Raw genomic sequence first — 26,284 nt, 5'->3', positions numbered from 1 at the left:
TGTCGAGCTTGGATCTTGCACATGTTTGGTTGTGTCCTCTTCCCAGACGCCACAGGAGACTGCGCGTCATGGATGTACATCCCATGTCTAACCGACTGGGATACAGCTGGACACTACAGTTGGGGCTCCGCTGTGCTTTCTTTTTTGTACCGGCAGCTTTGTGAGGCTTGCCGTCGTACGTCCTCCTCTTCGTCCATAGGCGGTTGCGTCTACCTCCTGCAGATATGGATGTGGTATGTCCTCCTTAATTTTATTTAATAAGGCTATATTACTTACTAACATTAATTTCATTTTGTAGGTTTCGCATACCAGTTGGTCGGCCACGTGTTTTCCAGCCTAGACCATGGCCATGGATCATTTATGGAAATGAACGTCTTCGACCGACATGTTCTTATATTTGGGACCAAGTGGAAGCTCCTTTTGCCAGAGCTAAGAGGGCATACATGGAGTATGTTAACGAGCTTGACACGCTTTCGGCCTCTAGCGTAAGTACTCAACATGTATATCTTATCATTATGAAATTTGTTTTATTATACTTAACAAAGATTGCTTCATTTTTATTTCAGGTCACATGGAAGCCATACAACGCACCTGAGTTGGATGAGATGATCTTTAGTGAAGTATGCAGCAGTGAAGATGAACTCTATATGATGCAATGTCCTATGATCTGTTTCTGGTGTGTTGAGTGGCACCTACCTCACAGGGTTCAGAGACAGTTTGGTAGGAACCAGATATGGCCGGTTGAAGATATTCCTACTTCTAAGGAGCTACACAAGTAAGTTTGCAATCTATAAATCCAGTTTGCAATTTATAACATCAATCATTCGTAACTTTGTGTTCTTTATATGATATGATTTGTGTGTAGATTTGACCGGCGGAAGCAAAAGAAGATAACGGACTTTCGTCAACATCATCTGATATTTATGAATGAATGGGATTTGGGTGCTGAGAATGTATATTCCAACGATGAGTTGCACAACAATGGAGACTACAGGCGGTACCAAGCTTCGTACCAGGGTGCGACTCGTTGTAAGCTTCGCCAGCAGTGGACAGCGGAAGACTACGCCGACATTGATTCTTCTGACGATGAAGAAACAGAGTACGACCTGTCCACAAGACTGGGAACCCAAGTGGAGGCGGCACCCATATTAGATCGAGTGGTAAGTTTTACTCGATTTTAATACTCGACATGTATAAATTGTATGTTTGATGCAAATTGTGTTGTACAGGGTAACACATTGCGACGGTCGGTAGAGGACATTGATCGCAACTTTTGACTGTGGGCGACAGCAGCATGCGCAGCTTCTTGCAGGTAAGCCCACATGCATCGTTTATAGCCTTTAGCTTGTTATGATTATGTTGTAAACTATTATGTATTTGGCATGCAGCGTTTATCTAGGCGCCTACGTGGAGCTGCTGCTCACTGTGGCTGCAGGACTAATGTTGCACATGACGTCCATGTACCATCGTGTACCGACACAGCAACACCCTCCACAGGAATGGGTGCTGGCTTCAACTACGATCACGACGAGATAGGACCTTCACAGCTTCAGGGGGCTCCTTCGACACAACCATTACAACCACAAGATCGTAGGCGACACCGCTCTCCACAACGTTATACTCCAGGCACCGATGCTTTAGGCAAGGGTAAGACTATGAGACGTTGACTTGATTTGGACTCTATGGACTTGTTATGTAACGTATGAATTATATGGACTTGTAATGGACTTATTTGGCCTCTATGGGCTTGTATGGCATTTTTATGGACTTGTATGAATTCTATGGACTTGTAATGCACTTGTTTGGACTTTTATGAGCTTGCTTGGAATTTTTTAAATTTGTATGCACTTGTATGTTATGCTTATCTCTGTGTATATGTTGGATTGACAAAAAACAGAGAAAACTCTGCCGAAATTTTGTGAAATCTGTGATTATGTCATGTAGCCTTTACAAAACTATTACATTGCCTTTTCAGAAGCATCAATTTTCGGACTAGCATCTAGACTTTTCAGATCCATTTCGTAGCCTTTTCAGAGTGTATAAATAGCCTTTTCAGGACTGTATATATAGCCTTTTCAGAATCAACAATATCCTACATTATCGTAGTACATGTAGCCTTTTCAGAACCAGAACATAGCCTTTTCAGAGTTTTTGTACATATCTGTTATCATAATCCATTACACTACCTATCCTTTCGCCTACATATACAAGATCCTTTGTACATTTGCTTCATTGTGCAATACAATGGCTTCAGGGTCTTCTAGGGGCAAGGGTGCAGGAAATGAGAGACGAAAGGATGGAGGGAAGTTAACTCCAATGTGTTTCGATGACCCTCTTGGTCTAGATTTTTTTGAAGAGGCGGTTTTTAACTTTCCAGTTCAAAGTAAAAAAGATTTCAGTAAAGAGGTTAGACTTAGGTCCTACGATAATAGGAGAGAAGATTGGCCGAAGTGCATGTATGGTGAGGATTGCTTCGTGCAGATGTTCGTTGAGGGTGGAATTGATGGAGGCCGGCGTTTCTTCAGATGTCCTTATGCATATGTAAAAAATAATTTCTAATCCTTTGTTCTAAATACTTTTGTTGTTCAGTGAAACTAACTATAAACATTTATGCAGCATTCATTGGTCAAGGAGAATTGTGGGTTCACTCGTTGGGTAGATCCTCGTCCGATTTTTCCTCATGCGGAATACATATCCTACCTACAGAATAGGATATTTGATCTAGAGAGGGAAGTAAGCAACAGAAATAACGAGGAAGAAAGAGACAACAACAATGATGGTGCTTCACAGGTGCAAGTATGCCCAGATCCATATTGTTGCTGCCCTTGTCACAACAAGAATGTTGGTCCTCCGACGTCTCCACCGCACCCACAGCAGACAACAACAATGGGAGGATATTATGGAGAAGGGTCCACACAATTTGGAATGTGGGAGCACTACTAGAAAACTCTTCTGTATCAATTGCTTTCAGCGTGTTGATTATCTTTATCAATTGCTTGAAGTCGCCTTCAACAATTGCTTTAAATGTAGTTTTCATCAATTGCGTATTTATGTCGTTTTTCATCAATTTGAAGGTAATTCATTACCAAATATCATTGTTCGACAATACATAATACCGAATAATAAGTTCATTATTACATAACTTCAAATAAAACACCTAGACTACTGAGTGCAACGGGGCCATTTGCCCTTGCGAAATGCATCAGGGTTCTCCTCCATTGCTTCCTTTGCACGACGTGCACGCTCAACCTTCTCCTTCTCTTCCCTGCATTCAGCAACACGCCTCATTTCCTGCTCGTCTTCACGTTGTTGCTCGGCAGCAAGCTCCTCTCGTCTTTTCTCCATCCTCTCTTTGTCCTCTGCATCCAACTTTTTAAGATTCTCCAACCACTTCTTGTCTTTCACTGATATTTCTGTGTCAATCCACTGCTCAAAATCACATAGCGGTGGAGGAGTCTACAAAACATGCAATTATTAGTATGTAAAAAAACATTCACCACTCCGAGTCTTCAAAATGTTAACATATTACAAGATTATTCTCACCATTAAATTCATCCGACGTTGAACAATAGTTGGCTCAAATGCAAAGTTAGCACACATCCAATACCTCTGTCGATAGATGTCATGATCCTCAGACTTATCAACCTTACAAGGATCACCATAAAAACACATAGGCACTGGAACACCACTTGGCAAAGGCAGCGGGTCGAAGGCAGTTTCGGTCAAAGGACCCTTCCTAAATTTCCATAAGCTCTATAACAATCACAAATATAATAGACTCACAAAATAAGAGGCGGATCCAATACTTACCTTTGTTTAGCAGATTTACCACGCCTACACATCCTATAAATCAGGCTGAAATCTCTAGTTTCGAAGAATAGGGATGAGCACACAAACCACTCGGACGTAGGGTTCTATTTATAGGCAGATACCTCGGCGCTATAGATCTTGGCGCCGAGGTAGGCGTCGTTGACCGGCGGCTCCTACCTCGGCGCCAAGATCTATGGCGCCGAGGTATCTGCCACGTAGATTCCAAGTCACCCCTCTATCTGATGTATGCACGCCAATAATATTGGCGCCGGCACACACAAGCTCAGCGCCAACGATGACGGCACCGAGCTAAGAGTCCATTTTTTGAAATGAAACTGACAGAGGCATAATTGTGAAAAAAAAACCGAAAAAGGCCCATTTGCAAAAAAAAAAGTTGGGTCCAGCCGCGCTCCTGCCCTCCAAAACCAAAAATTTTGAAACCCCAAATTCTCAACACCTTCGTCTCCCCGTGCACAACGAGAGATCCCCACGGCCGCCGAGGAACCCCTCCTCATCCTCCTTGCACACCCCCTCGGCCCCTCTCATGCCCGCAGGGTCAGAGGCCGTGGGCGAGCCCGGCGGCTGCGGACACGTCGAGGAGGAGTACGAGATTCGCAACGACGAGGGCTTTGTCTACAAGGTTCACCGAGGGCTCTACCCCGACGCCGCGCCCTCCACCACCCAGACGGCGGCGGGCCCCGACCCCAAGGCTGCCGGCCTCCGCCGCCGCCGCCGCGCGCTCCTCCGCCTCCGCGCCAAGCGCCTCCGCGACCTCTCCCGCTGGGAGGCCCTCGCCTCCGAACTTCTCGCCCCGCTTCCCGCTCCCCCGCCACCGGCTCCGACATCCCAATCCCCTCCCGTCGCTGCCTCCTCCTCCTCCTTGGTCTCTGTCCTCGACGAGCTCCTCGCACAGGTAGGTGTTGCTCAGCCCCTACTTCCCTCTCCTACTTCAGATTAAGATTACCAACTTTCCTCTGCTACGGGTGTCTGTGCAGGCTGACATTCAAGTTGAGCTGATGAAGAAGGTGTGCCAGTGGTGCGACGAGGCCAACTCTATCTGCGACGCAGGAGAGGCTGCCATTGTCGATTCGATAGTTGCGCTGCCTATGTGGGGCGCCAACTCGTCGGAGCTAGTGGCAGCGCTATGCAGCCCAGATAAAAATACCCCTGGTACACTACTAATTAGGCCCTTTTGGAATATGAGTAGTGACTGTCTAGTAGGCACATACTCGTCAAAAGGTTCACTGGTGGTATTACAACTGATTTATTAGATTAAGAAAGTTTTAGTTTTTTTTTTGCATTTGTACAGTTTTTTTTTTCTGGTTCCACTTCCATTGGGCATCGAGGTTTTTCCATCTCTGATGTCTCTAGGATCTGTTTTCTTCACCTGCTCATCTTTATACCCCCCACCCAATTTTGCAATTGGAGGTAAGGGTGAAATGTCAGGAAATATGCATACTAACACTATCACCAGGCATGGTACCACGAGCTATATTTCTGGTATGTTGATAACAACAATCACAATTAGACTTGCCATTCATCGAAATCTTTTAACTTTGCTAAGGGCTTCAAAGCATGTGAAGATTGTGAGCTCTGCTGGTATGTATGAGCATTGAGCACAGTAATAAAATTGTGACCACTGAGAAGTGACAGTGAGGCAAACGAGCTGCAAGTTCTGAGTTATGGTGAGGGGACTACTTTAATTGGTAAATGAGAACCACTACAGGCTGCAGATGATTGCCTTATCTGGCCAGACGAGCCAGAGTTTGTAGATACTAGATACAACATTTGATCTCTCTAGAGGAGATGTGGTCATGTGGATTATAATGACCGAAGGGGAAAGCAGGATGCTGAGGCTGTAGATTTTGAGCTGAAATGGTTGCTAATCCCTCGTGCTGATGCTGTATAAGCTCTTCACGCCACATATGACGAGACATCTCAGAAATCGTCAAGGACTCCACATTTACAGATATTTGATGCTATGCATGAAGCAAAGTGTCATCAAAACAGTTTCCATCCAAAATATTGCATAGAGATAATGGGTATGTGGTCTGCGGACAAGGAATGTGATTGGAATATTCATGCTAAGAAACTACATGATGGCAGCACATTCGCGGTGAACGTAGGCCTTATTTTTGTTCATTATGCAATATTCACCACTACTCCCTCCATGTCAATTTATGTCGTTCTGTCTTTTCTAGATCAATGTTATTAAATCAAGTCATCGCTAGTCGCCCTGGTACTGACCAGCACGATTAGTCAATGACCAGGATGATTAATCGACATCTGATTGGTCTAGTAGTCTATATAATCATCTTGTATATAGCAGGACATATATGCATACCATATACTATATACATATATGAAGGCAGCAGTACCCAGTACTGCAGGAGGGAGGAGGAAGCAGCAGGGAAGATGCACTGACGGGTAGGGATGAAAACGGTTTCGGAATTTTTCGGAATTCCGGAAACCGATTTCGAAATTTTTCGATCGGATTCATCGGTAACGGTATTTTTCGAAAACGGAATCGGTTTTCGGAATTTTCTGTCGGAATCGGTATCGGAATCGGCGTGGTGTTTTACCGACCGTTTCCATCGGTTACCGGTTTTTGTCGGAAATTACCGGATTTGTGTCTCGGAAATTTCCAGAATTGTGTCTCGGAATTTTTTCGGAATTTTCCAGCATGTGATTTTTTCGCATCGCCTGTACATCTCTGGATAAGTATTACTTATTTTTTATTTTTTGGACGTTTTAAGATTTTTTTGGGGTTAGATGGTATTGGAAGACAGTTGAGATTAACGATTTGGTCTCTCGAACGAATCCACCATTTTCTATGCACATGTTATGTATTAGTAATATATAATGATAGATAGCCGACAGTCTGTCTTTTCCACACACTAGATTTTAGAGTTTTCCTGTGAGGCTGTGAAAACCCTTTATGTGAGGAAAAAATATTTCATGAGTAAGCATGCTATGTCAACTAAATCGAGTGGATATTGTGAAATTTGAGTCTGTGAACTTGTCATCTTTATGAACTTGTTATACTGTGAACTTGTGATCTTTATAAACTTTTTATATTATAAATTTGTGATCCTTGTGAACTTGTTATATCATGAATTGTGAACTTGTAGTATTTGTGATCTTTTGTCAATTTTGTTTTATTGTGAAGTTTGATATGTTTACCGATCGTATTTTAGATTTCGACCGTTACCGGTGTATTTTCCGCACCGAACTTTCGTTTCCGATGTTTCCGAAATACCGATATCGTTTCCGTTTCCGGAGTTACCGTTTTTGATTTTGTTTCCGATAAAAATATGAAAACGGTAATGGTTTTAGTTTTTACCGACCGTTTCCGACCGTTTTCATCCCTACTGACGGGCTGCTGGGAACTGGAGGGGAAGAGATGCAGCTGCACACACAGCAACTGCAGCTGATGACTGGAAGCTGCAGGGTGAGTGAGGACTGAGGAGGTGAGGGAAAGAGTGGGAGAGGTTAAAAGAGGAATCATAATGGGCCCAAACAGAGCTAGCCCAGTAAACTAAAGCAGCACGTCTGCCCATTTGTAGTCTGGTCGGTCAGGACACCTAATCGGATGACCAGGTTTTTGATCGCTCTGATTGAATTGGATTGCTAGGTACCAATAAGGGTGATCAATCGGATTAATCATGAGTAGTCGAAAATCAATTGGACGACCAGGTGTATGATCGCTCTGTTTGAATCGGAGTTCCTAATCAAGTGATAAGGGTGATTAATCAGAGTATCAGACAACCTGATAACACTTATACATGCTTTTTGTTATGCATCTAGAGTTCTAGACAACATATCTAGAATTCTAGATGCATAGCAAAAACATTGTACCTAAAAGCTAGTTTTTAGCTAGAATGACTTATAATTTAGAACAGAGGGGGTACTTTTGTTGTGATGGTTACTTCTACTTCTTTTATTATTAAATAAATCCGTCTTGTTTCTTATGTAGGTAAGTTGGATGAACCGAATGGGTGCCAAGAAGCTTCTGGAGTGTCTTCAGCGGCAGCTGAAATGATAAAAAATAGTGTCGAGAAACAGACAATGGGTCATGACCTTCCTCCCATTCTCACTGAGAGCAGGTCATCTAAAACTTTGCAAAGAATCTTGCCACTTACTTCAACAATCGGTCATATTGCTCACATGTTTTTGATTTGTTACATTTGCTCACTAATATGCAGGACGAGGAAAAGAGTAGCTAATCTTTCAGGCACAAAGAGGTTTGACCAATGCTGGCTCCCGCATCCTTATTTTACCTTTTCATTTGCCCCTTGCGTGTTGCACTACGCAGAATGCCTTGAACCAGAACCTTTTCCTTTGGTAGGAAGAAGGCATCAGGCACTCCACGATCAATAACGAGAAGAAAGGCAGCGTCCAGTCCAGCAAGAGTTCCAGACATATTTGGTAGCCCGGGGCCACTAACCAGGAGAAGGGCAGCAGCTCAAAATGTACCAACAGGGAACTCGTAATAGGTGGCTCTTATCTACAAGCCAAAACGCCTTATAATTTGGTTGGAACAGAGAGAGCCATGTGTTTGTACACAAGTGTTGTTTGTTGTTGATGTAGCTAGAAAATCCAAAATAACTACTCACTCCGTTCTTTTTTATTTGTCGCATATTAGTAAAAAATAAACTAGCCGACGACAAATATTCAAGAACGGAGGTAGTAGTTCATAATTGGGGGAGTGACTTTTTTTTGGCTAGTGATGTCACCACTTTAGCCATCAATTGAACATCTTGTGTATTTGTGAAGTTCCAGCCGCAGATGGTATTTAGTGTGCAATCAAGTATTGCTGTATTGGTAGTGAGTTGTTCACGTAAGTGCATGGCTGCTCTTTGGAAACATTGATCATGTAATGGCTGTTGGTTCTCTGGTTTTTGTAGGACATGCTGCTTTTGAAGTGCAAGCTTCTCGTGCTGTTCTATTTCTCATTCCAATCGGGAGGCGTTTCAGAGCACAAGGCCTACCGTTGGAAGCTTGGGCATTCCAGGCCGAGGTCCAGTACAGTGCTGATCTGTAGACTACGAAAAGTTAGACATGATCTCGTAGCATATTTTTTAATCTCACCTCCTTAACTGGATGTGTGCGTGTGTCATGTATAAGGAGACAATCAGGCTTTTTAACACTGAGGATGTGTTTTCTATTTTAACTTGGACTGTTTGTAAGCAGACCTAACCCTGAAACTAGTCTACTCTAGATTTCGTAGTACCTTATTGTTTTGATAATGCTTTGCTGAAAGAAGAGTTAAGATGAGATTCATGGAAGTCGTTTCTCAGGTGAGAAACCAGGTCGGCGTTACCTTCTATGCGCTCCCCTTGCTCATCTCCAATCCAGGCGCGGATCCACTGCCCGACGACCCTGGGCATCTACTTTGGCTGCCGCTCTATGGGCAGCGGTTCAGCTTAGGCTACCTCCAGCAGCCTCTTTTCTCTTTCTACATCACTCCTTATTTTAAACTTCACTTTATAAATAATGTTTTACACATCCATATACGCGTTCTTCTGGAGATGACCTTAAGGTGAAACGTAGCCACAAGGCCACGACCCACTAATCTAGGGCGTGTTTGCGAGGGTGGCCCAATAGCCCGGTCGCGCTCGTGGGCTGCAAGTAGGCGTGTTTGCCAGGTTGGTCCGTTTTACGGTCTGGCTGAAAACAGCCAAAAAGCCGGCTTGTGCCTGGCTCCCAGGAAACGCGGCTAGGGTTCGTTTCCTGGGAGCGCGGCTGCGCGTGGCGCACGATGGCGATTTCGGCGGTCGGCGGGGTGGCTGGCGCGGGCTTGCGCGGGAAGGTGAGGATTTCGCGCGCGCGGGAAGGTGCGCTCCGGTGAATCCTCTTGCGGCTATATATGGCGATGTTGCTCCCTCTTTTCTCCTCCTCTCGCTGCTCGTTGTTCTTCCACCCCTCCCCCCCTCGTGAGACCGGAGGCGAGCAGCTGTGCGTCGCGGCTGCGTCCAGCTCCGCCTGGTGCCGTGACTCCGTGGTGTTGGGCATCTACTTCGTCTCTGGTCGATCTGCTTCCTATACTTCTAGATCTGCCCCGTCTCTGTTGCTACGACCTTGACCCCAAGGTGAAATCAACCCCAATCGTTCTATTTTATGGTGCTTGCTTCATGAGTTAGGGTTTGGTACAGTTTGTTGTTCATGTTATACCTGCTGCGATTTTGATTTTCATGTGGTTTGCTTTGGATTTATATTAAAATGGTCGATGATGTTGTCCTTTACGTTCACTTGGAGGTATCATATAGATGATGCAGCCGTGTTCTTTTTCCTTACTGATTCATTTTGCAACCATGTTGAGGCCAAGCAGGGTATGATTAGATTAATTCTTGTATCATTGTTATATGCATGTAGATGGATCCCTCTTTGAGCCGTGAGCTGTTGTGTAAGCAAGCAGCTGCCTTGACAGTAGTGATGGTTACATTTGTTACCACTAGGCTTAAAAGAAAAAGGTTTGATCCTAAAGTAGAGCCTGACCCTCTAGTCTATGTACTTAGGGAACAAAGTGAACTTCACATACATAGGACCCTCAACATGATTTACAACTCCACTGATGTAGAGTGCATTTCCATGATTAAGATGAAGAGAGCCCCCCTTTTTTTGCTTTATGCACGACCTTTAGAGAGAGGGGACTGGTAACTGATAGGGAGGGGGTGTCAGTAGAGGAGCAAGTTGCCATGTTCCTGCATGTTGTTGGTCACAACCAAAGGTTTAGAGTTGTGCACCAGGCCTTTAGGAGGCCCATTCAGACAATACACAAGCACTTTCATCAGGTTTTGTATGCTGTTGGAGAGCTTAGGAAGGAACTTATCAAGGCACCTAGCCCTACCACTCACCCAAAGATCATTGGAAGCTATAGATGGAATCCATATTTAAAGGTATTTGCCTACCTTGGGTTCATCAGTTGTTCATATTCACATGTTCATTTATCTTACATATATGGTTTTTAGGACTATATTGGTGCCATTGATGGCACCCATGTGCTGGCAAGGGTGCCTAGACACATGCAGCAAGCTTTCAGGGGTAGGAAAACTAACCTGACACAAAATGTGATGGTTGCTGTGGACTTTGACCTCAAGTTCACATATGTACTAGCTGGCTGGGAGGGGTCTGTCCATGATGCACTTATCCTGGCTGATGCCATTGAGAGGGATGAAGGGTTCACTGTCCCACAAGGTAATTGCACTACCAAGTTCACATTGTAGGTAAATTTTACAATGTCACACAAGCTCATAGTAGATTTCACATTGTAGGTAAATTCTACTTGGTAGATGCGGGGTATGCATGCCGCACTGGCTTTCTACCCCCCTTCAGGGGGTTAGGTACCATTTGAGTGAGTTTGGGAGCAGAAATAGACCTACCAATGCAAGAGAATTGTTCAACCTGAGACACTCATCACTTAGAGTTACTGTGGAAAGGGCTATAGGCGCATTGAAGAACATGTTTCGTATCTTGGACAACAAACCCTTTCACAAGTATAAGACACAAGTCAAGCTTGTGTTGGCATGCTTGATCCTGCATAACTAGATTTTAGGCTTTGGCATTGATGAAGTAGTGCCTGATGAGGAGGGTTTCACTGGCACACAATAAGATCCACTAGATGACAATGGTAGTCAGAGCCAAGAATCCAGTGCCATGGCTGCAAAGAGGGATGCCATTTGCAATGTTATGTGGGAAGGGAGGGGAAGCTCTAGGATATGATGGACTACATTATTGAATTTAGTTTGTTTACCCTGCTATGGAACTCATGTTTGTTCGATGATCATGTAATAATATGATGGACATGGCTGTGACCAATTTTTTTCATTCCCATTTGTCTTTTCTTGTTGTGCTGATATTATTATCCTAATTTGTACATGCAAACCAGTGGTCAGATGCCTTTAGTCCCAGCTGGTGATCAGGGTGGGTTTGTCCCAGCTACTGATGTGATGACTGAGATGATAAGGGTTGGTGCTAGTGCAGTAGCTAACGCTGATGATGCTACTTCATCTAGTGCCGGTGCTGCTCCAGCAGCAGCTAGTCTTGTTGCTGCTGTTCTCGGGGGTCCTAGGGCAATGAAGTGGAACAACAACACCTTGGATTTATTCTTAGGAGGATGGCTCAACTTCTTAGTGATGGTAGCAGGCCTGGCAAGGTCTTCAAGGACAAGGATGTCAACTCTATGGCCAAAGCCCTTAAGGAGTACAATGGGGAGGCAGTGAGCCCAACTCAGGTGTATAACCACTTGAGGAAATGGAGGCAGAAATGGTCTAGGGTGTCTAAGCTCAAAGACCTTAGTGGGGCTTTATGGGATAGTGACTCCAATGCTATCTTGCTTGATCAGGAGTACTACCTTGGCCACTGCAAGGTAGCACTATGGTTTGTTTCCTATGTCTCCTTGCTTTTTTACTTGTCTAAAACACAATGTTTTCAATTACTTGATTAGGACCATCCAAAAGATACAGAGTTCCTAAACTGTCCTATTAGGTTCTACACTAAGATGGAGGCCATTTTTGGCCATGCTATGGCCACTGGCAAATTTGCACTTGGTTCTGGTGAAGCCTTAGGACAGGACCAGGTTGATAGTGTTGCTGCCAAGGTTGAGGGACCTGCCTTCACCTATATCTCTAAAGAGAGAGCACAAACTGATGTTGTAGAGGGTAGCAAGGCCACCGAGATCCCCTCCATAGCTGTGGGTAGGAAGAGGAAGAGAGGGAACTTCAGTGAGGATGAGATGCTAATGTTGACCAATATGTCTGATGCAGTGAACAATGTGGCTAATGTTCTTAGAGAGACTGGACCTACCCATGTGGATGCTAACCTCTATCTAGCTGTGATGGAGATGCCTGGCTATTCTAAGGAGGCACTGATTGTTGCCTACACCTTCCTCCTGGACAACAAGGCCCAAGGCAGGAGCTTTGTTCACATGACTGAGGGACATTGAAACATTTGGCTTAGGACCTTCCTAGCCAAGAACTACTACATGTAGGTGAATTACATGTTGGTGTGCACCACCACCCACTCTCTCTTCTTACCCACTCTCTCTTTTGACTACAGTTGGGAATAGTTTGTTGTAGACATTTTGGTGTGCAGTCTGGTTTACTCCCACCAGACCTTTTGTCTAATTTACCTAGGAGGGTGGCTAGCAATAGGTAACATTTGGGTGTTGTGGACACCATTTGAACCCTAAGCTATTTGGCTCAAACTTATTGTAAGGCACTATTTGTGTAGCATCTGTTGGCTGCTGTGGTAAGTTCATATTATTTCATCCATTTCATACTATGATTGAAGTTTTTACTTGGCCAATGATTCTATATACACTAATCTGAGGTGCATTTGCATTTGGTGTGTTGTACTGCAGCTGAGGCCCGTGTTTACTTGTGCTTTCCTTTATGCCTATGATGACATAATTGCCATGGAACCATGTTGTCATTATTGCCCGTGTTAATGTGGATGATCTTTAAATTGTGAGGTACTGGGCATATGCTGAAAATTGTGTTGTTTCCACCATGGTGTGATTATTGCCATGGAACCATGGGGCACATCCATGCCCAATGCAACTGTTATCCACCAAAGATGGCTTGATGGCTAGGTTGGATGAATATCATGGTTTCATGGCTGCCCAGCTATGTTCCTTATGCTCCAAGTTAAAAGATCACATGAAAATGGCAATTATATCTGAGGAAAATCATTACTATTGTCAATCTTGTTCTTTTCATTTCGTCGATGATGACACAATTGGTGGATGCATTTGTCCGATACATGTGCTACTTGACTATGTTGCATATGGATATGTTATTCTTTGATTGTAACTTGTAGCTAGAAATGACAATAATTGATGAAGTTAAGTTAAATTTGTCTGAGGCTAACTCAGCTGATGCTTGTATTGTTCAATTGACATATGTTGTTGTAATGCTCTTGCAAACTCTTGCTCATTCTTTTGTATTCATCTATGTCCATCTCTATTTTCTGTCTATGGACCAGGCCGACCACAGCCAGCTGCCAAACACATTCCCGGTTTGGTAGTTGGGCAGTTGGCCTCTTAGCCTAGCTGTCAAAATGGGTCACAAACACGATCTCGCCTGGGCTGAGCTCATTTCGTATAGGAACACAAACAAGGTGACTTGCACCAACTGGGCCAAGCCAACCTAGGGCTGGACTAGTAGGGCAGGCCGAGCCAGCCTAGTGCAGGGTCGCAAACACGCCCCTAATGGCCCACGAACTAACTAGTCAGTGGCGGACCTACGATTTAGAGACAACCTAGGTGAGATTATACTAAAATCCTCTATGCATGTGCTTTCGTCCTATATATGCTACATTGCTTGCTTCTACATACCATGTCCATGCTTTGTTCTGCCTATTATATCCGGCGAGGCAGCCTAGGCCACCACCTGAATGTTGTGTCCACCGTTGTAACTAGTCCACAGTTGTCGAGGACCATAATTAGGGGTACCCCCAAGACTCCTAAACTCGGCTGGTAACCACCATCAGCACAAGCTGCAAAGGCCTGATGGGCGCAATACAGGTCAAAGCTCTGTCCACTCTAGGGGCATGATCTCGCCTCGCCCGAGCCCAGCCTCGGGCAGGAACAATAGACCCAGGTGGATTCATGCCTCGCTCGAGGGCCTCCTCAAGCAACGGGCGCACCTTCGACTCGCCCGAGGCCCAGCTCGGGCAGGCTTTGCGGAGAAGCAACCTTAGCCAGATCGCCTCGCCAACCGACCGTATCGTAGGAGCATTCAATGCAAGGATCGCCTGACACCTTATCCTGATGTGCGTTCCTCAGTCGATAGGGCCGAAGTGACCGCAGTCACTTCACCCCTCCACTGACTAACCTGACAGGAAAACAGCGCCGCCTGCCCTGCTCCGACTGCTGTGCCACCCGCTAGGGTGAGGCTGACAGCAGCCGAGTCCAGCCTCAGGCGCCATAGGAAGCTCCGCCTCGCCCGACCTCGGGGCTCGGCCCCCGCCTCGACCTCGAAAAACGGTCTCCGTCTCGCCCGACCCAGGGCTCAGACTCAGCCTCGACCTCGGAAGACGGTCTCCGCCTCGCCCGACCCCAGGGCCCGAACTCAGCCTCGACCTCGGAAGACGGTCTCCGCCTCGCCCGACCCCAGGGCTCGGACTCAACCTCGACCTCGGAGGAGTCACCACCTCACCCGGCCTTGGGCTCGGACCGACCACGCTACAGGGGGGTACATCATTACCCTACCCCTAGCTAGCTCAGGCTACGGGGAACAAGACCGGTGTCCCATCTGGCTCGCCCCAGTAAACATGTAATGATGGCACCTCGCGTGCTCCATGACGACGGCGGTTCTCAGCCCCCTACGGAAGCAAGGAGACGTCAGCAAGGACCCGACAACCCCGACATCTGTGCTTCTATAGGGCTCAAGCGCTCCTCCGACGGCCACGACATCACATGAACAGGGCACCAACACCTCTCCGACAGCCACGTCGGCATGTACATAGGGCTCTGGCTCCTCTCTCCTAGACACATTAGCACATTGCTACACCCCCCATTGTACACCTGGGCCTTCTCCTTACATCTATAAAAGGAAGGTCCAGGGCCCTCGTACAGGAAGGTGGCCGCGCGGGAGGACGTGCTGACGGACAATCTCTCTCTCTCCCTCTCCCTCGCGAACGCTTGTAACCCCCTACTACAAGCGCATCCGCCCTGAGCGCAGGACAACACGAGCCGCGGTTCCCTTTTTTTGTTCCCCCTTGTGTTCCATCTCGCGCCGACCCATCTGGGCTGGGACACGCAGCAACAATTTACTCGTCGGTCCAGGGACCCCCCGGGGTCAAAACACTGACAGTTGGCGCGCCAGGTAGGGGCCTACTGCGTGTTGACGAACAGCTTCCCGTCAAGCTCCAGATGGGTAGTCTCCAGCAACCTCTCCAACCCGGGACGCTGCTCCGTTTCGGGAGTCTCGAGTTCATGTCCCTCGACGACAGCTACGACATGGTACTCCTTCCTCCGCCGCATGACAACGACGGCCGTCAGCCCGCCCTACGGCGGCGGAATCGACGACGTCTTCCCCGCATGGCGGAAGAGCAGCATCTGGGTCTGTCCCGTCACCTTCCCCGCCGCAGGAGGAGGAGGCAGGGCAACCATGGCCAAGCAGGAGGCGGCACCTCGTTGGCTGTTGAGCGAGTCGACGACGCCGGCGCCCCAGCGGGGGACACGTCGGCCGGCGTTGACCTTGCGTCTGAGACGAAGACGAGCGTCGTTTCCCCGCAACACGCCAACCCCAAGCGGACGGAGGACGCCAGCACGCTCGCGAAGGACTTGCTGGGCGTTAGCCTCGTGCCTGAGATAACGGTGCAGTCCATCCCCGACGCGACTTTGTCACCATCCGTCGATCAAGAGGTACCGTCCGTTTTCCACCCTGTGCCTTTTAGATTCAGCTTCGACCCACCAAGCGACCCCGCTTCGGTGGACGCTTTCGTAAAGGCATATCCTAACCTTCCGGGGTACCATATGCGGTCAACCTGTGACCGACTGATGGCCGTCTCGACCTACGGGCCCCCGGGTTCCGAGGAAGATGACGAGCCCGAATCTGGTTGGGATTTCTCCGGGCTCGGTAACCCCAGTGCCATGCGAGACTTCATGACCGCATGTGACTACTGCCTCTCCGATTGCTCCGATGATGGCCACAGCCTTGGCGACGAAGACTGTGGCCCAAGTTGCGAATGTTTCCACGTCGATCTAGGGGGTCTCGACGACGGCAACCACCTTGGTATGCCAGAGGACGGCGATCCCCCTAGGCCTGCACCTCGCGTTGACATACTTCGAGAGCTAGCTGTGGTCCTAGTCACTGCGGGGGGTCAGGACGCACAACTCAAGCAAATCCGTGAGATGCAGGCTAGACTCGACGAGGAAGCAGGACAACTTGTGCAGCTCCGGCAGAACATCGGGCAGGAGTGGGCAGGCCGAGCGCCAGCCGGAGAAGCGCGTCATCTACCCCAGGATGTCCAGCACCACATCGCTGATGATGCCAGGGCAAGGTCGCCCCCGGCTTCCTGTGGGGTCGGCCAGAACCTGGCTGTGGCAGCAATACTACTCCGAGCGATGCCGGAGCCATCCACCACCAAGGGGCGGCGTATCCAGGGTGAGCTCAAGAATCTCCTAGAGGATGCCATGGTCCGACGGGCCGAAAGCTCTGCCTCCCGAAGGCAGGGGTACCCCCCGGAGCATCGCGCCGCGACTTCCCGATTCATGCTGGAAGCCTCGGTCCACACTGGGCGCACGCGGGACACAACGCCTGCAGCCCCGGGCCGCCACGGCAACGAGCACCGCTGCCACGACCGTCGAGCCCACCTCGACGAGAAGGTGCGCCGAGGCTACCACCCTAGGCGTGGGGGATGCTACGACAGCGGGGAGGATCAGAGTCCCTCGCTCGAACCACCCGGTCCGCAAGCTTTCAGCCGGGCCATACGACGGGCGCCGTTCCCGACCCGGTTTCGAACCTCGACTACCATCACCAAGTACTCGGGGGGAAACAAGGCCGGAACTGTGGCTCGCAGACTACCGACTGGCCTGCCAGCTGGGTGGAACGAATGATGACAACCTCATCATCCGCAACATCCCCCTGTTCCTCTTCGACGCCGCCCGAGCCTGGCTGGAGCATCTGCCTCCTGCGCAGATCTCCAACTGGGACAACCTGGTCAAAGCCTTCGCCGGAAACTTTCAGGGCACATACGTGCGCCCTAGGAACTCCTGGGATCTCCGAAGCTGCCGCCAGCAGCCAGGAGAATCCCTGTGGGACTACATCCGACGATTTTCGAAGCAGCGCACCGAGCTGCCTAACATCACCGACTCAGATGTCCTCAGCGCGTTCCTCGCTGGCACCACTTGCCGCGACTTGGTGAGCAAGCTAGGTCGCAAGACTCCCACTAGGGCGAGCGAGCTGATGGACATCACCACCAAGTTCGCCTCTGGTCAGGAGGCGGTCGAGGCCATCTTTCGGAAGGACAAGCAGCCTCAGGGGCGCCAGCAGGAAGACGTCCCAAAGGCGTCCGCTCAGCGCGGCGCGAAGAAGAAGGGCAAGAAGAAGTCGCAAGCAAAACGCGACACCGCCGACGCAGATCTTGTCACCGCCGCCGAGCACAGGAACCCTCGGAAGCCTCCCGGAGGGGCCAACCTGTTCGACAAGATGCTCAAGGAGTTGTGCCCCTATCATCAGGGTCCCGTCAAGCACACCCTTGAGGAGTGCGTCATGCTTCGGCGCTACTTCCATAGGGCCGGGCCCCTGGCGGAAGGTGGCAAAGGCCACGACAACGACAAGAAGGAGGGCCACAAAGCAGAGGAGTTCCCCAAGGTCCACGACTGCTTCATGATCTATGGTGGGCAAGTGGCGAACGCCTCGGCTCGGCACCACAAGCAAGAGCGCTGGGAGGTCTGCTCGGTGAAGGTGGCGGCGCCAGTCTACCTAGACTGGTCCGACAAGCCCATCACCTTCGACCAAGGCGACCACCCCGACCGCGTGCCGAGCCCAGGGAAGTAACCTCTCGTTGTCGATCCCGTCATCGGCAACGTCAGGCTTACCAAGGTCCTCATGGACGGAGGCAGCAGCCTCAACATCATCTACGCCGAGACCCTCGGGCTCTTGCAGATCGATCTGTCCACGATCCGGGCTGGTGCGGCGCCCTTTCACGGGATCGTCCCCGGGAAGCGCGTCCAACCCCTTGGGCAACTCGATCTGCTCGTCTGCTTCGTGACTCCCTCCAACTTCCGAAAGGAAACCCTCACGTTCGAGGTGGTCGGGTTCCGAGGAACCTACCACGCAGTGCTGGGGAGACCATGCTACACCAAGTTCATGGCCGTCCCCAACTACACCTACCTCAAGCTCAAGATGCCGGGCCCCAACGGGGTCATCACCGTCGGATCCACGTACCAACACGCGTACGAATGAGACGTGGAGTGCGTGGAGTACGCTGAGGCCCTCGCTGAATCCGAGGCCCTCATCGCCGACCTAGAGAGCCTCTCCAAGGAGGTGCCAGATGCGAAGCGCCACGACGGCAACTTTGAGCCTGCAGAGGCGGTTAAGTCCGTCCCTCTCGACCCCAGCAACGACGCCTCCAAGCAAGTCCGGATCGGCTCCGAGCTCGACCCCAAATAGGAAGCAGTGCTCGTCGACTTTCTCCGCGCGAACGCCGAGGTTTTTGCGTGGAGTCCCTCGGACATGCCTGGCATACCGAGGGATGTCGCCGAGCACTCGCTGGATATCCGAGCTGGAGCCCGACCCGTGAAGCAGCCTCTGCGCCGATTCGACGAAGAAAAGCGCAGAGCCATAGGCGAGGAGATCCACAAGCTGATGGCTGCAGGATTCATCAAAGAGGTATTCCATCCTGAATGGCTAGCCAACCCTGTGCTTGTGAAAAAGAAAGGTGGGAAATGGAGGATGTGTGTAGACTACACTGGTCTAAACAGAGCATGTCCGAAAGTTCCCTACCCTCTGCCTCGCATCGATCAAATCGTGGATTCCACTGCTGGGTGCGAAACCCTGTCATTCATTGATGCCTACTCAGGGTATCACCAAATCAGGATGAAAGAGTCCGACCAGCTCGCGACCTCTTTCATCACACCCTTTGGCATGTACTGCTATATTACTATGCCATTCGGTTTAAGGAATGCAGGCGCGACATACCAAAGGTGCATGAACCACGTGTTCGGAGAGCACATTGGCCGAACGATCGAGGCTTACGTCGATGACATCATAGTCAAGACGAGGAAAGCCTCCGACCTCCTCTCTGACCTTGAAGCGACATTCAAGTGTCTCAAGGCGAAAGGCGTAAAACTCAATCCTGAGAAGTGTGTCTTCGGAGTCCCCCGAGGCATGCTCCTGGGGTTCATCGTCTCCGAGCGGGGCATCGAGGCCAACCCAGAGAAAATCGCGGCCATCACCAACATGGGGCCTATCAAGGACTTGAAAGGAGTACAGAGGGTCATGGGATGCCTTGCGGCTCTGAGCCGCTTCATCTCGCGCCTCGGCGAAAGAGGCCTACCCCTGTACCGCCTCTTAAGGAAGACGGAGCGCTTCACTTGGACCCCCGAGGCCGAGGAAGCCCTCGGGAACTTAAAGGCGCTCCTTACAAGCGTGCCCATCTTGGTGCCCCCCACTGCCGGAGAAGCCCTCTTGATCTACGTAGCCGCAACCACTCAGGTGGTCAGCGCCGCGATCGTAGTCGAGAGACGAGAAGAAGGGCATGCAATGCCCGTCTAGAGGCCGGTCTACTTCATCAGTGAAGTACTGTCCGAGACCAAAATCCGCTACCCGCAAATTCAGAAGCTACTGTACACAGTAATTCTGACGCGGCGAAAGTTGCGACACTACTTCGAGTCTCATCCGGTGACTGTGGTGTCATCCTTCCCCCTGGGGGAGATCATCCAGTACCGAGAGGCCTCGGGAAGGATTGCAAAATGGGCGGTGGAGATCATGGGCGAGACAATCTCGTTCGCCCCTCGGAAGGCCATCAAGTCCCAAGTCTTGGCGGACTTTGTGGCTGAATGGGTCGACACCCAGCTTCCAGCAGCTCCGATCCAACCGGAACTCTAGACCATGTTTTTCAACGGGTCGCTGATGAAAATAGGAGCGAGCGCGGGCCTGCTCTTCATCTCACCCCTCGAGAAGCACCTCCGCTACGTGCTACGCCTCCATTTCCCGGCGTCAAACAACGTGGCCGAGTACGAGGCTCTGGTTAACGGGTTGCGCATCGCCATCGAGTTAGGGGTCTGGCGCCTCGACGCTCGTGGCGACTCACAGCTTATCATCGACCAAGTCATGAAGAACTCCCATTGCCACGACCCGAAGATGGAAGCCTACTGCGACGAGGTTCAGCGCCTGGAAGACAAGTTCTACGGGCTCGAGCTCAACCACGTCGCTCGACGATATAACAAGACTGCGGACGAGCTGGCTAAAATAGCCTCGGGGCGGACAACGGTTCCCCCAGACGTCTTCTCCCGAGACCTACATCAACCCTCCGTCAAGACCGATGACACGCCCGAGCCCGAGGAAGCCTCGGCCCAGCCCGAGGCACCCTCGGCTCAGCCCGAGGCACCCTCGGCTCAGCCCGAGGCACCCTCGGCCCCCTAGGGTGAGGCACTGCGCGTCGAGGAAGAGCGGAATGGGGTCACGCCTAATCGAATCTAGCAGACCCCATACTTGCAATATCTCCATCGAGGAGAGCTACCCCTCGACAGAGCCGAGACTCGGTGACTGGCGCGACGCGCCAAGTCGTTCGTCTTGCTGGGTGACGAGAAGGAGCTCTACCACCGCAGCCCCTCAGGCATCCTCCAGCGATGCATATCTATCACCAAAGGTTAGGAGCTATTGCAAGAAATACACTCAGGGGCTTGCGGTCATCACGCAGCGCCTCGGGCCCTCGTTGGAAACGCCTTCCGACAAGGTTTCTACTGGCCAACCGCGGTGGCCGACGCCACTAGGATTGTACGCTCCTGCCAAGGGTGTCAATTCTACGCAAGGCAGACACACCTGCCTGTTCAGGCCCTGCAAACAATACCCATCACCTAGCCGTTTGCTGTGTGGGGTCTGGACCTCGTTGGTCCCTTGCAGATGGCACCCGGGGGCTACACGCACCTGCTGGTCGCTATCGACAAATTCTCCAAGTGGATTGAGGTCCGCCCCCTAAACAGCATTAGGTCCGAGCAGGCGGTGGCGTTCTTCACCAACATCATCCATCGCTTTGGGGTCTCGAACTCCATCATCACCGAAAACAGCACCCAGTTCACTAGCAAGAAGTTCCTGGACTTCTACGAGGACCACCACATCCGGGTGGACTGGGCCGCCGTAGCTCACCCCATGACGAATGGGCAAGTAGAGCGTGCCAACGACATGATTCTGCAGGGACTCAAGCCGAGAATCTACAACGACCTCAACAAGTTCGACAAGTGATGGATGAAGGAACTCCCCTCGGTGGTCTGGAGTCTGAGGACGACGCCAAGCCGAGCCACGAGCTTCACGCCGTTTTTTCTAGTCTATGGGGCCGAGGCTATCTTGCCCACAGACTTAGAATACGGCTCCCTGAGGACAAGGGCGTACAACGACCGAAGCAACTAGACCAGCCGAGAAGACTCACTGGACCAGCTGGAAGAGGCTCGGGACATGGCCTTACTACACTCGGCACGGTATCAGCAGTCTCTGTGACGCTACCACGCCCGAGGGGTTTGGTCCCGAGACCTCCAGGTGGGGGACTTGGTGCTTCGGCTATGACAAGACGCCCGAGGGCGCCACAAGCTCACACCTCCCTGGGAAGGGCCGTTCATCATCGCCAAGATTTTGAAGCCCGGAACATACAAGTTGGCCAACAATCAAGGTGAGGTCTACAGCAACGCTTGGAACATATGATAGCTACGTCGCTTCTACCCTTAAGATGTTTTCAAGTCGTTCATATACCCCGTTCACATACACAAATATAGTCTAACCGTCAAGGAAGGGTCAGCCTTGCCTCGGCAAAGCCCGACCCTCCCTCGGGGGCTAGAAGGGGGGGACCCCCTCTGCGTCAAAATTTTCCTCGAAAAAAGTCTTTCTGCGAGAACATATTTCGTTCTTTTCGACTACTTCGATAGTGGGATCCTGAAAATGACGGAGTACACGTAAGCGGCAAGGCCGACCGAGCCGAGGGACTCCTACGCCTCCGGGATACGGATACCTCACTTATCACCTTCTACGATAAGTAACTCACGCTCGGATAAGCGATTCCGCTGACCGAACAAGTCTTAACGCTCGAAAACTTTTCTGCCGAAACGATTTTTCGTGCCTTCTCGACTATATCGATAACAGAATCCTGCGGATGAGTAAGAGTACACGTAAGCGGCGAGGCCGACTGAGCCGAGGGACTCCTACGCCTCCGGGATACGGATACCTCACTCATCACCTCCCGTGATAAGTAACTCTCGCTCGGATAAACGATTCTGCTACCGACAAACAAGTCCTGATACTCGAAACAAGAGGAAAAGAAACGCAGCTTTACAACACGACAACGATATGTTTGGGCCTCGGCGGCCGCAAAAAACATACGCGTACTACAGGCAAACTGTTCCTATAGGTTCAGACATCAGTAGGTGGAGCAGCAGCACCCTCGGCATCGACCCCACCTTCGGCGGAATCCGACCCGGCCTCGGACAACGACATGGTCGGAGGATCTCCACGTCGAAGGAAGATATCAGCACCGCGCCTGGGCCATCGCCGCCAGGGTCTCCTCCAGGAACCCGGCCCGAGCAGATGGCTTGACCGGCCGCTCTGTAGCCTCAGCCAGCTGTCCCCCTGAAAGTTGCCTAGAGGGGGGGTGAATAGGCAAGTTAAAACTTTTTCAACAAAAAAAAACTAGAAGCAAACTGGGTAAAACTGAATTGATCTCGAAATTCACCCAGTTAACTTTGGAAATGAGATGTTCTAAATGATCCACAGGGTTCAAAGTAGTAGATCAGAGAAGGGCACTTCTCAAAATCCACACACCAAAAAGATATGAACAAATCTTTCACGGAAGGGTGAGAGAACGAAGAACACAAACAAACACAATGAGCAAGAACACAAGATACACAAGATTTATCCCGAGGTTCGGTCACACCACAAAAGGTGCCCTACTTCCTCGTTGAGGCGCCCACAAAGAGCCGGGTCTCTTTCAACCCTAATCCTCCCTTTGCCGACCACAAAGGTCAAGCCCACACAATAATCTTTGCTCAAACGAGCGGGTAATACAAACTTTCTTGTGGTCTTCCACAAGATTTGGAGACTCACAAGAGACACCTAGTCGTCTAGGAGCTAGAAGCTCCAAGAGTAATGAATCCACAAAGAACTCGATGTAGTACCAAAGCTCGAATGAAGAAGAGCAAGAGAGATTTAGAGATGGAGCACAAAAACCGCAGCTCTCAAGCTCACTCAAAGATTCCTCTCCAAAGATTTGAAATGGGAGAGGCAAGAGATGTGTGTGAGAGAGAGGGAGGTGTTTCTTGGGTTAGAAATGGAGTTCAAATCGTGCTCACTACTTTGGGGAGAGAGGTAGGAGGTAGTATATATAGTGGGAGCTCAAAACTAGCCGTTGGGCAGAATTTTCTGCCTGAGGGCGGTTGAGCCTCCCCCTAGGGCGGTTGAGCCTCCCCTGGCAGGTCAGGCAGACTGTCTGCCAGTCTGACTGCCAGACTGACCTGCAGACTGGTCAAGTTGACCAAGACCGGTTGAACCGCCCAGGGGGGGGCGGTTGAACTGCCCCTGACAGCTCTGGCGACCTGTTTGCCAGTCTGACTGGCAGACTGCAGAACAGAGGTCAGAGGGGTCAGAGACCAGCTGAACTGCCCCTCAGGACCAGTTCAACTGGTCTTGACCAGTGAGTTTAGGAGAGAAAACCCCAGCTCAACTGCCCGGAGGCAAGTTCAGCTGGTGTATGGTCAAAGAGGTTCACAGCTGAAGTTGAGTTCAGCTGAAGTTCAGCCCAGCTGAAAAGCTCAGCTGTAGCTGAAGAAGCTCAGCTCAGCTGAAAAGCTCAGCTGTAGCTGAAGAAGCTCAGCTCAGCTGAGTCCAGCTCAGCTGAAAAGCTCAGCTACAGCTGAAGGAGCTCAGCTCAGCTGAAGTCCAGCTCAGCTGAAAAGCTCAGCTGCAGCTGAACAAGTTCAGCTGCTTTTCAGCAAGAACACTCTAGGTTTCTCAACCCTAACCACGGCCAACCATAGAACGTTAAAGAGATTTTTGCTTTTCAAAAATAGCTTTTGAATAGAGAGGTTTGAGCTTTGGCAAACACCAACCTTCTTTTTGGATCCCCCTTTATAGTACGACGATTCCTATACTCAAGTTAAATAAAATTAAATAAGAAAACTCCTTGAGTCATTGGTGTCTCATGTGTGATTTCTCCATGGCATTGCTTCATAAGGATCACAAACATCTTTGTCTCACCTTTTGAAGCAAACTCAAATCAAACCCTGTGACTTGTACCATATCACCTTATATGAGTTCAAATCATGGCTTCAAGTCACCTTACTGATGCATCAACATGTTGTAACTCTTCATAGCTGATTAGTTCATCGACTTAGTGCAAGTACTCTCTTCTTCACCTTAGCCATGGTACCTCGGTCTACAAGCCGTCGCTTGGCCTTCACCTTCGCTTAGTTCCTCGAAGCCCTTTCCTTGCTATCTTCACCCTATCAAGCCATTCTTGAGTCACATCCTATTGAGCATCCATTGAGAGAATCATTTCTTCAATATTGTGAACCTTGCTTGAATGACATCTAGATATAACTGGTAAGATCAATCAAGCTCTAGTTTGATTCTCATATATTCATATATGGACTAATAGTAATATGGTCAAGCCAATTCACGATTCCTCATATCTTATTCACTTTGGCTTGACCAATCCTCTTAATCACTTCAACCTCTATTATGATCATATTTATGCATAGTGATTTCTTAGGACTTGTCCATATATTCAAACCAATATAGAGACCATATTATATCCATTTGCATTGTCTCACTGGTTATTTGACCTTGTGTTGAACCTTGTTCACTGATCATTATACACTATTCAAGTATGTTCATCATACTGAATTTCCTGTTCAACACTTAGCAAACTCGTTAGACCTTTAAATGTGTTGTTATCCAAATCACCAAAATCACAAAAGGGATGAATGCACTTTCAATCTCCCCCTTTTTGGTGATTGATGACAACACGTTTAAAGCTTACATAAGATTTGATAAATAAGATTTTGAATCCTATGATATAGTTTTCTCCCCCTAAATATGTGCATTTCAGAAAATAACACTTTTGTACTCAAATGCCAAAAGCACATATTTGGGTCAAAGTATGGAGACAACTTATATCATACTATTCATGGGATGCAGTGTGTCATAAAATAAACGTGATGCTCATGACATAGTATGCACTCATCAATTTTCTACATCTTATGTTTTTCTTATGACTTCCCTTTTTGTTAATTATTTCTCCCCTTTTAAAGTCTTATAACACTTAGTTACATAAGACTAAAGGTAAGCTTTAATGCAAAATTTCTCCCCCTTTGTCATAAATCTCCAAAAAAGATACAAAGAATATAATGGGTAGAAATTATGATTAAGCAAGATGTGAACACACTATCATGAAAGGGATCCTTAGATGGCACAAAGGTAATGGATAAGTGTCATAAGTGATGTACCTTTGCGTTTTACCTTTTCAAGGGGTTTCCAGACTTGTGTTGGATTTAGAATTCATTTGTAAGCTCTTGTTGGCATAATTGTGACATAGGTCCAAGATATCAAATGAAGATTGTCATACTAACTGAAAGATAAATCTTGATACCTGGAGTCTAGACGTCACCTAGCATTTTCTTATCACAACAAGAGGCAACATGAAAATTGCACAAGTATGGATTATGCAACTAGTGATCATGTATGAAAAATATCAATTGAAAAACACCAATTGATATAATTTGATAGATAAATAGATCACTAATAACATATTACACTAAGTT

At 49.0% G+C, this 26,284-nt stretch overlaps 2 protein-coding genes and 1 pseudogene across 2 annotated transcripts; 2 read left to right on the top strand and 1 right to left on the bottom strand.

Moving 5' to 3' along the window:
- Positions 1–3,056: 3,056 nt before the first annotated feature.
- LOC103653712 (uncharacterized) lies at positions 3,057–3,798 on the bottom strand. Its single transcript, XM_008680538.3, has 2 exons — positions 3,544–3,798; positions 3,057–3,456 (listed from the first exon to the last, which is right to left on the bottom strand). Exons 1-2 carry the CDS (start codon positions 3,670–3,672, stop codon positions 3,163–3,165), a joined length of 423 nt encoding a protein of 140 aa, XP_008678760.1. The 5' UTR covers positions 3,673–3,798; the 3' UTR covers positions 3,057–3,162.
- Positions 3,799–4,262: 464 nt separating this feature from the next.
- LOC100275979 (uncharacterized) lies at positions 4,263–8,738 on the top strand. Its single transcript, NM_001149884.2, has 5 exons — positions 4,263–4,723; positions 4,806–4,980; positions 7,787–7,916; positions 8,016–8,054; positions 8,159–8,738. The coding sequence occupies exons 1-5, from the start codon at positions 4,355–4,357 to the stop codon at positions 8,301–8,303; spliced, it is 858 nt and encodes a 285-aa protein (NP_001143356.1). The 5' UTR covers positions 4,263–4,354; the 3' UTR covers positions 8,304–8,738.
- Positions 8,739–11,687: 2,949 nt separating this feature from the next.
- Positions 11,688–12,799, top strand: LOC118476951 (uncharacterized; annotated as a pseudogene).
- The last annotated feature ends 13,485 nt before the right edge of the window (positions 12,800–26,284 follow it).

Source organism: Zea mays, chromosome 4 (assembly GCF_902167145.1).
Source record: "Zea mays cultivar B73 chromosome 4, Zm-B73-REFERENCE-NAM-5.0, whole genome shotgun sequence".
NCBI classification, from domain to species: Eukaryota; Viridiplantae; Streptophyta; class Magnoliopsida; order Poales; family Poaceae; genus Zea; species Zea mays.
The sequence above is the reverse complement of the archived record's forward strand: the minus strand, read 5'-3'. Positions and strand labels throughout refer to the sequence as shown.

What these genes read in the sequence shown, in the direction of transcription:
- LOC103653712 (XM_008680538.3), bottom strand. Translation starts at nt 3,672, where the DNA reads ATGTGTTTTTATGGTGATCCTTGTAAGGTTGATAAGTCTGAGGATCAT. An exon ending in AACGTCGGATGAATTTAATG is followed by an intron (nt 3,457 to 3,543) that starts GTGAGAATAATC and finishes CATGTTTTGTAG; the next exon opens with ACTCCTCCACCGCTATGTGA.
- LOC100275979 (NM_001149884.2), top strand. Translation starts at nt 4,355, where the DNA reads ATGCCCGCAGGGTCAGAGGCCGTGGGCGAGCCCGGCGGCTGCGGACAC. An exon ending in CCCAGATAAAAATACCCCTG is followed by an intron (nt 4,981 to 7,786) that starts GTACACTACTAA and finishes TTTCTTATGTAG; the next exon opens with GTAAGTTGGATGAACCGAAT. An exon ending in AATCTTTCAGGCACAAAGAG is followed by an intron (nt 8,055 to 8,158) that starts GTTTGACCAATG and finishes TTCCTTTGGTAG; the next exon opens with GAAGAAGGCATCAGGCACTC.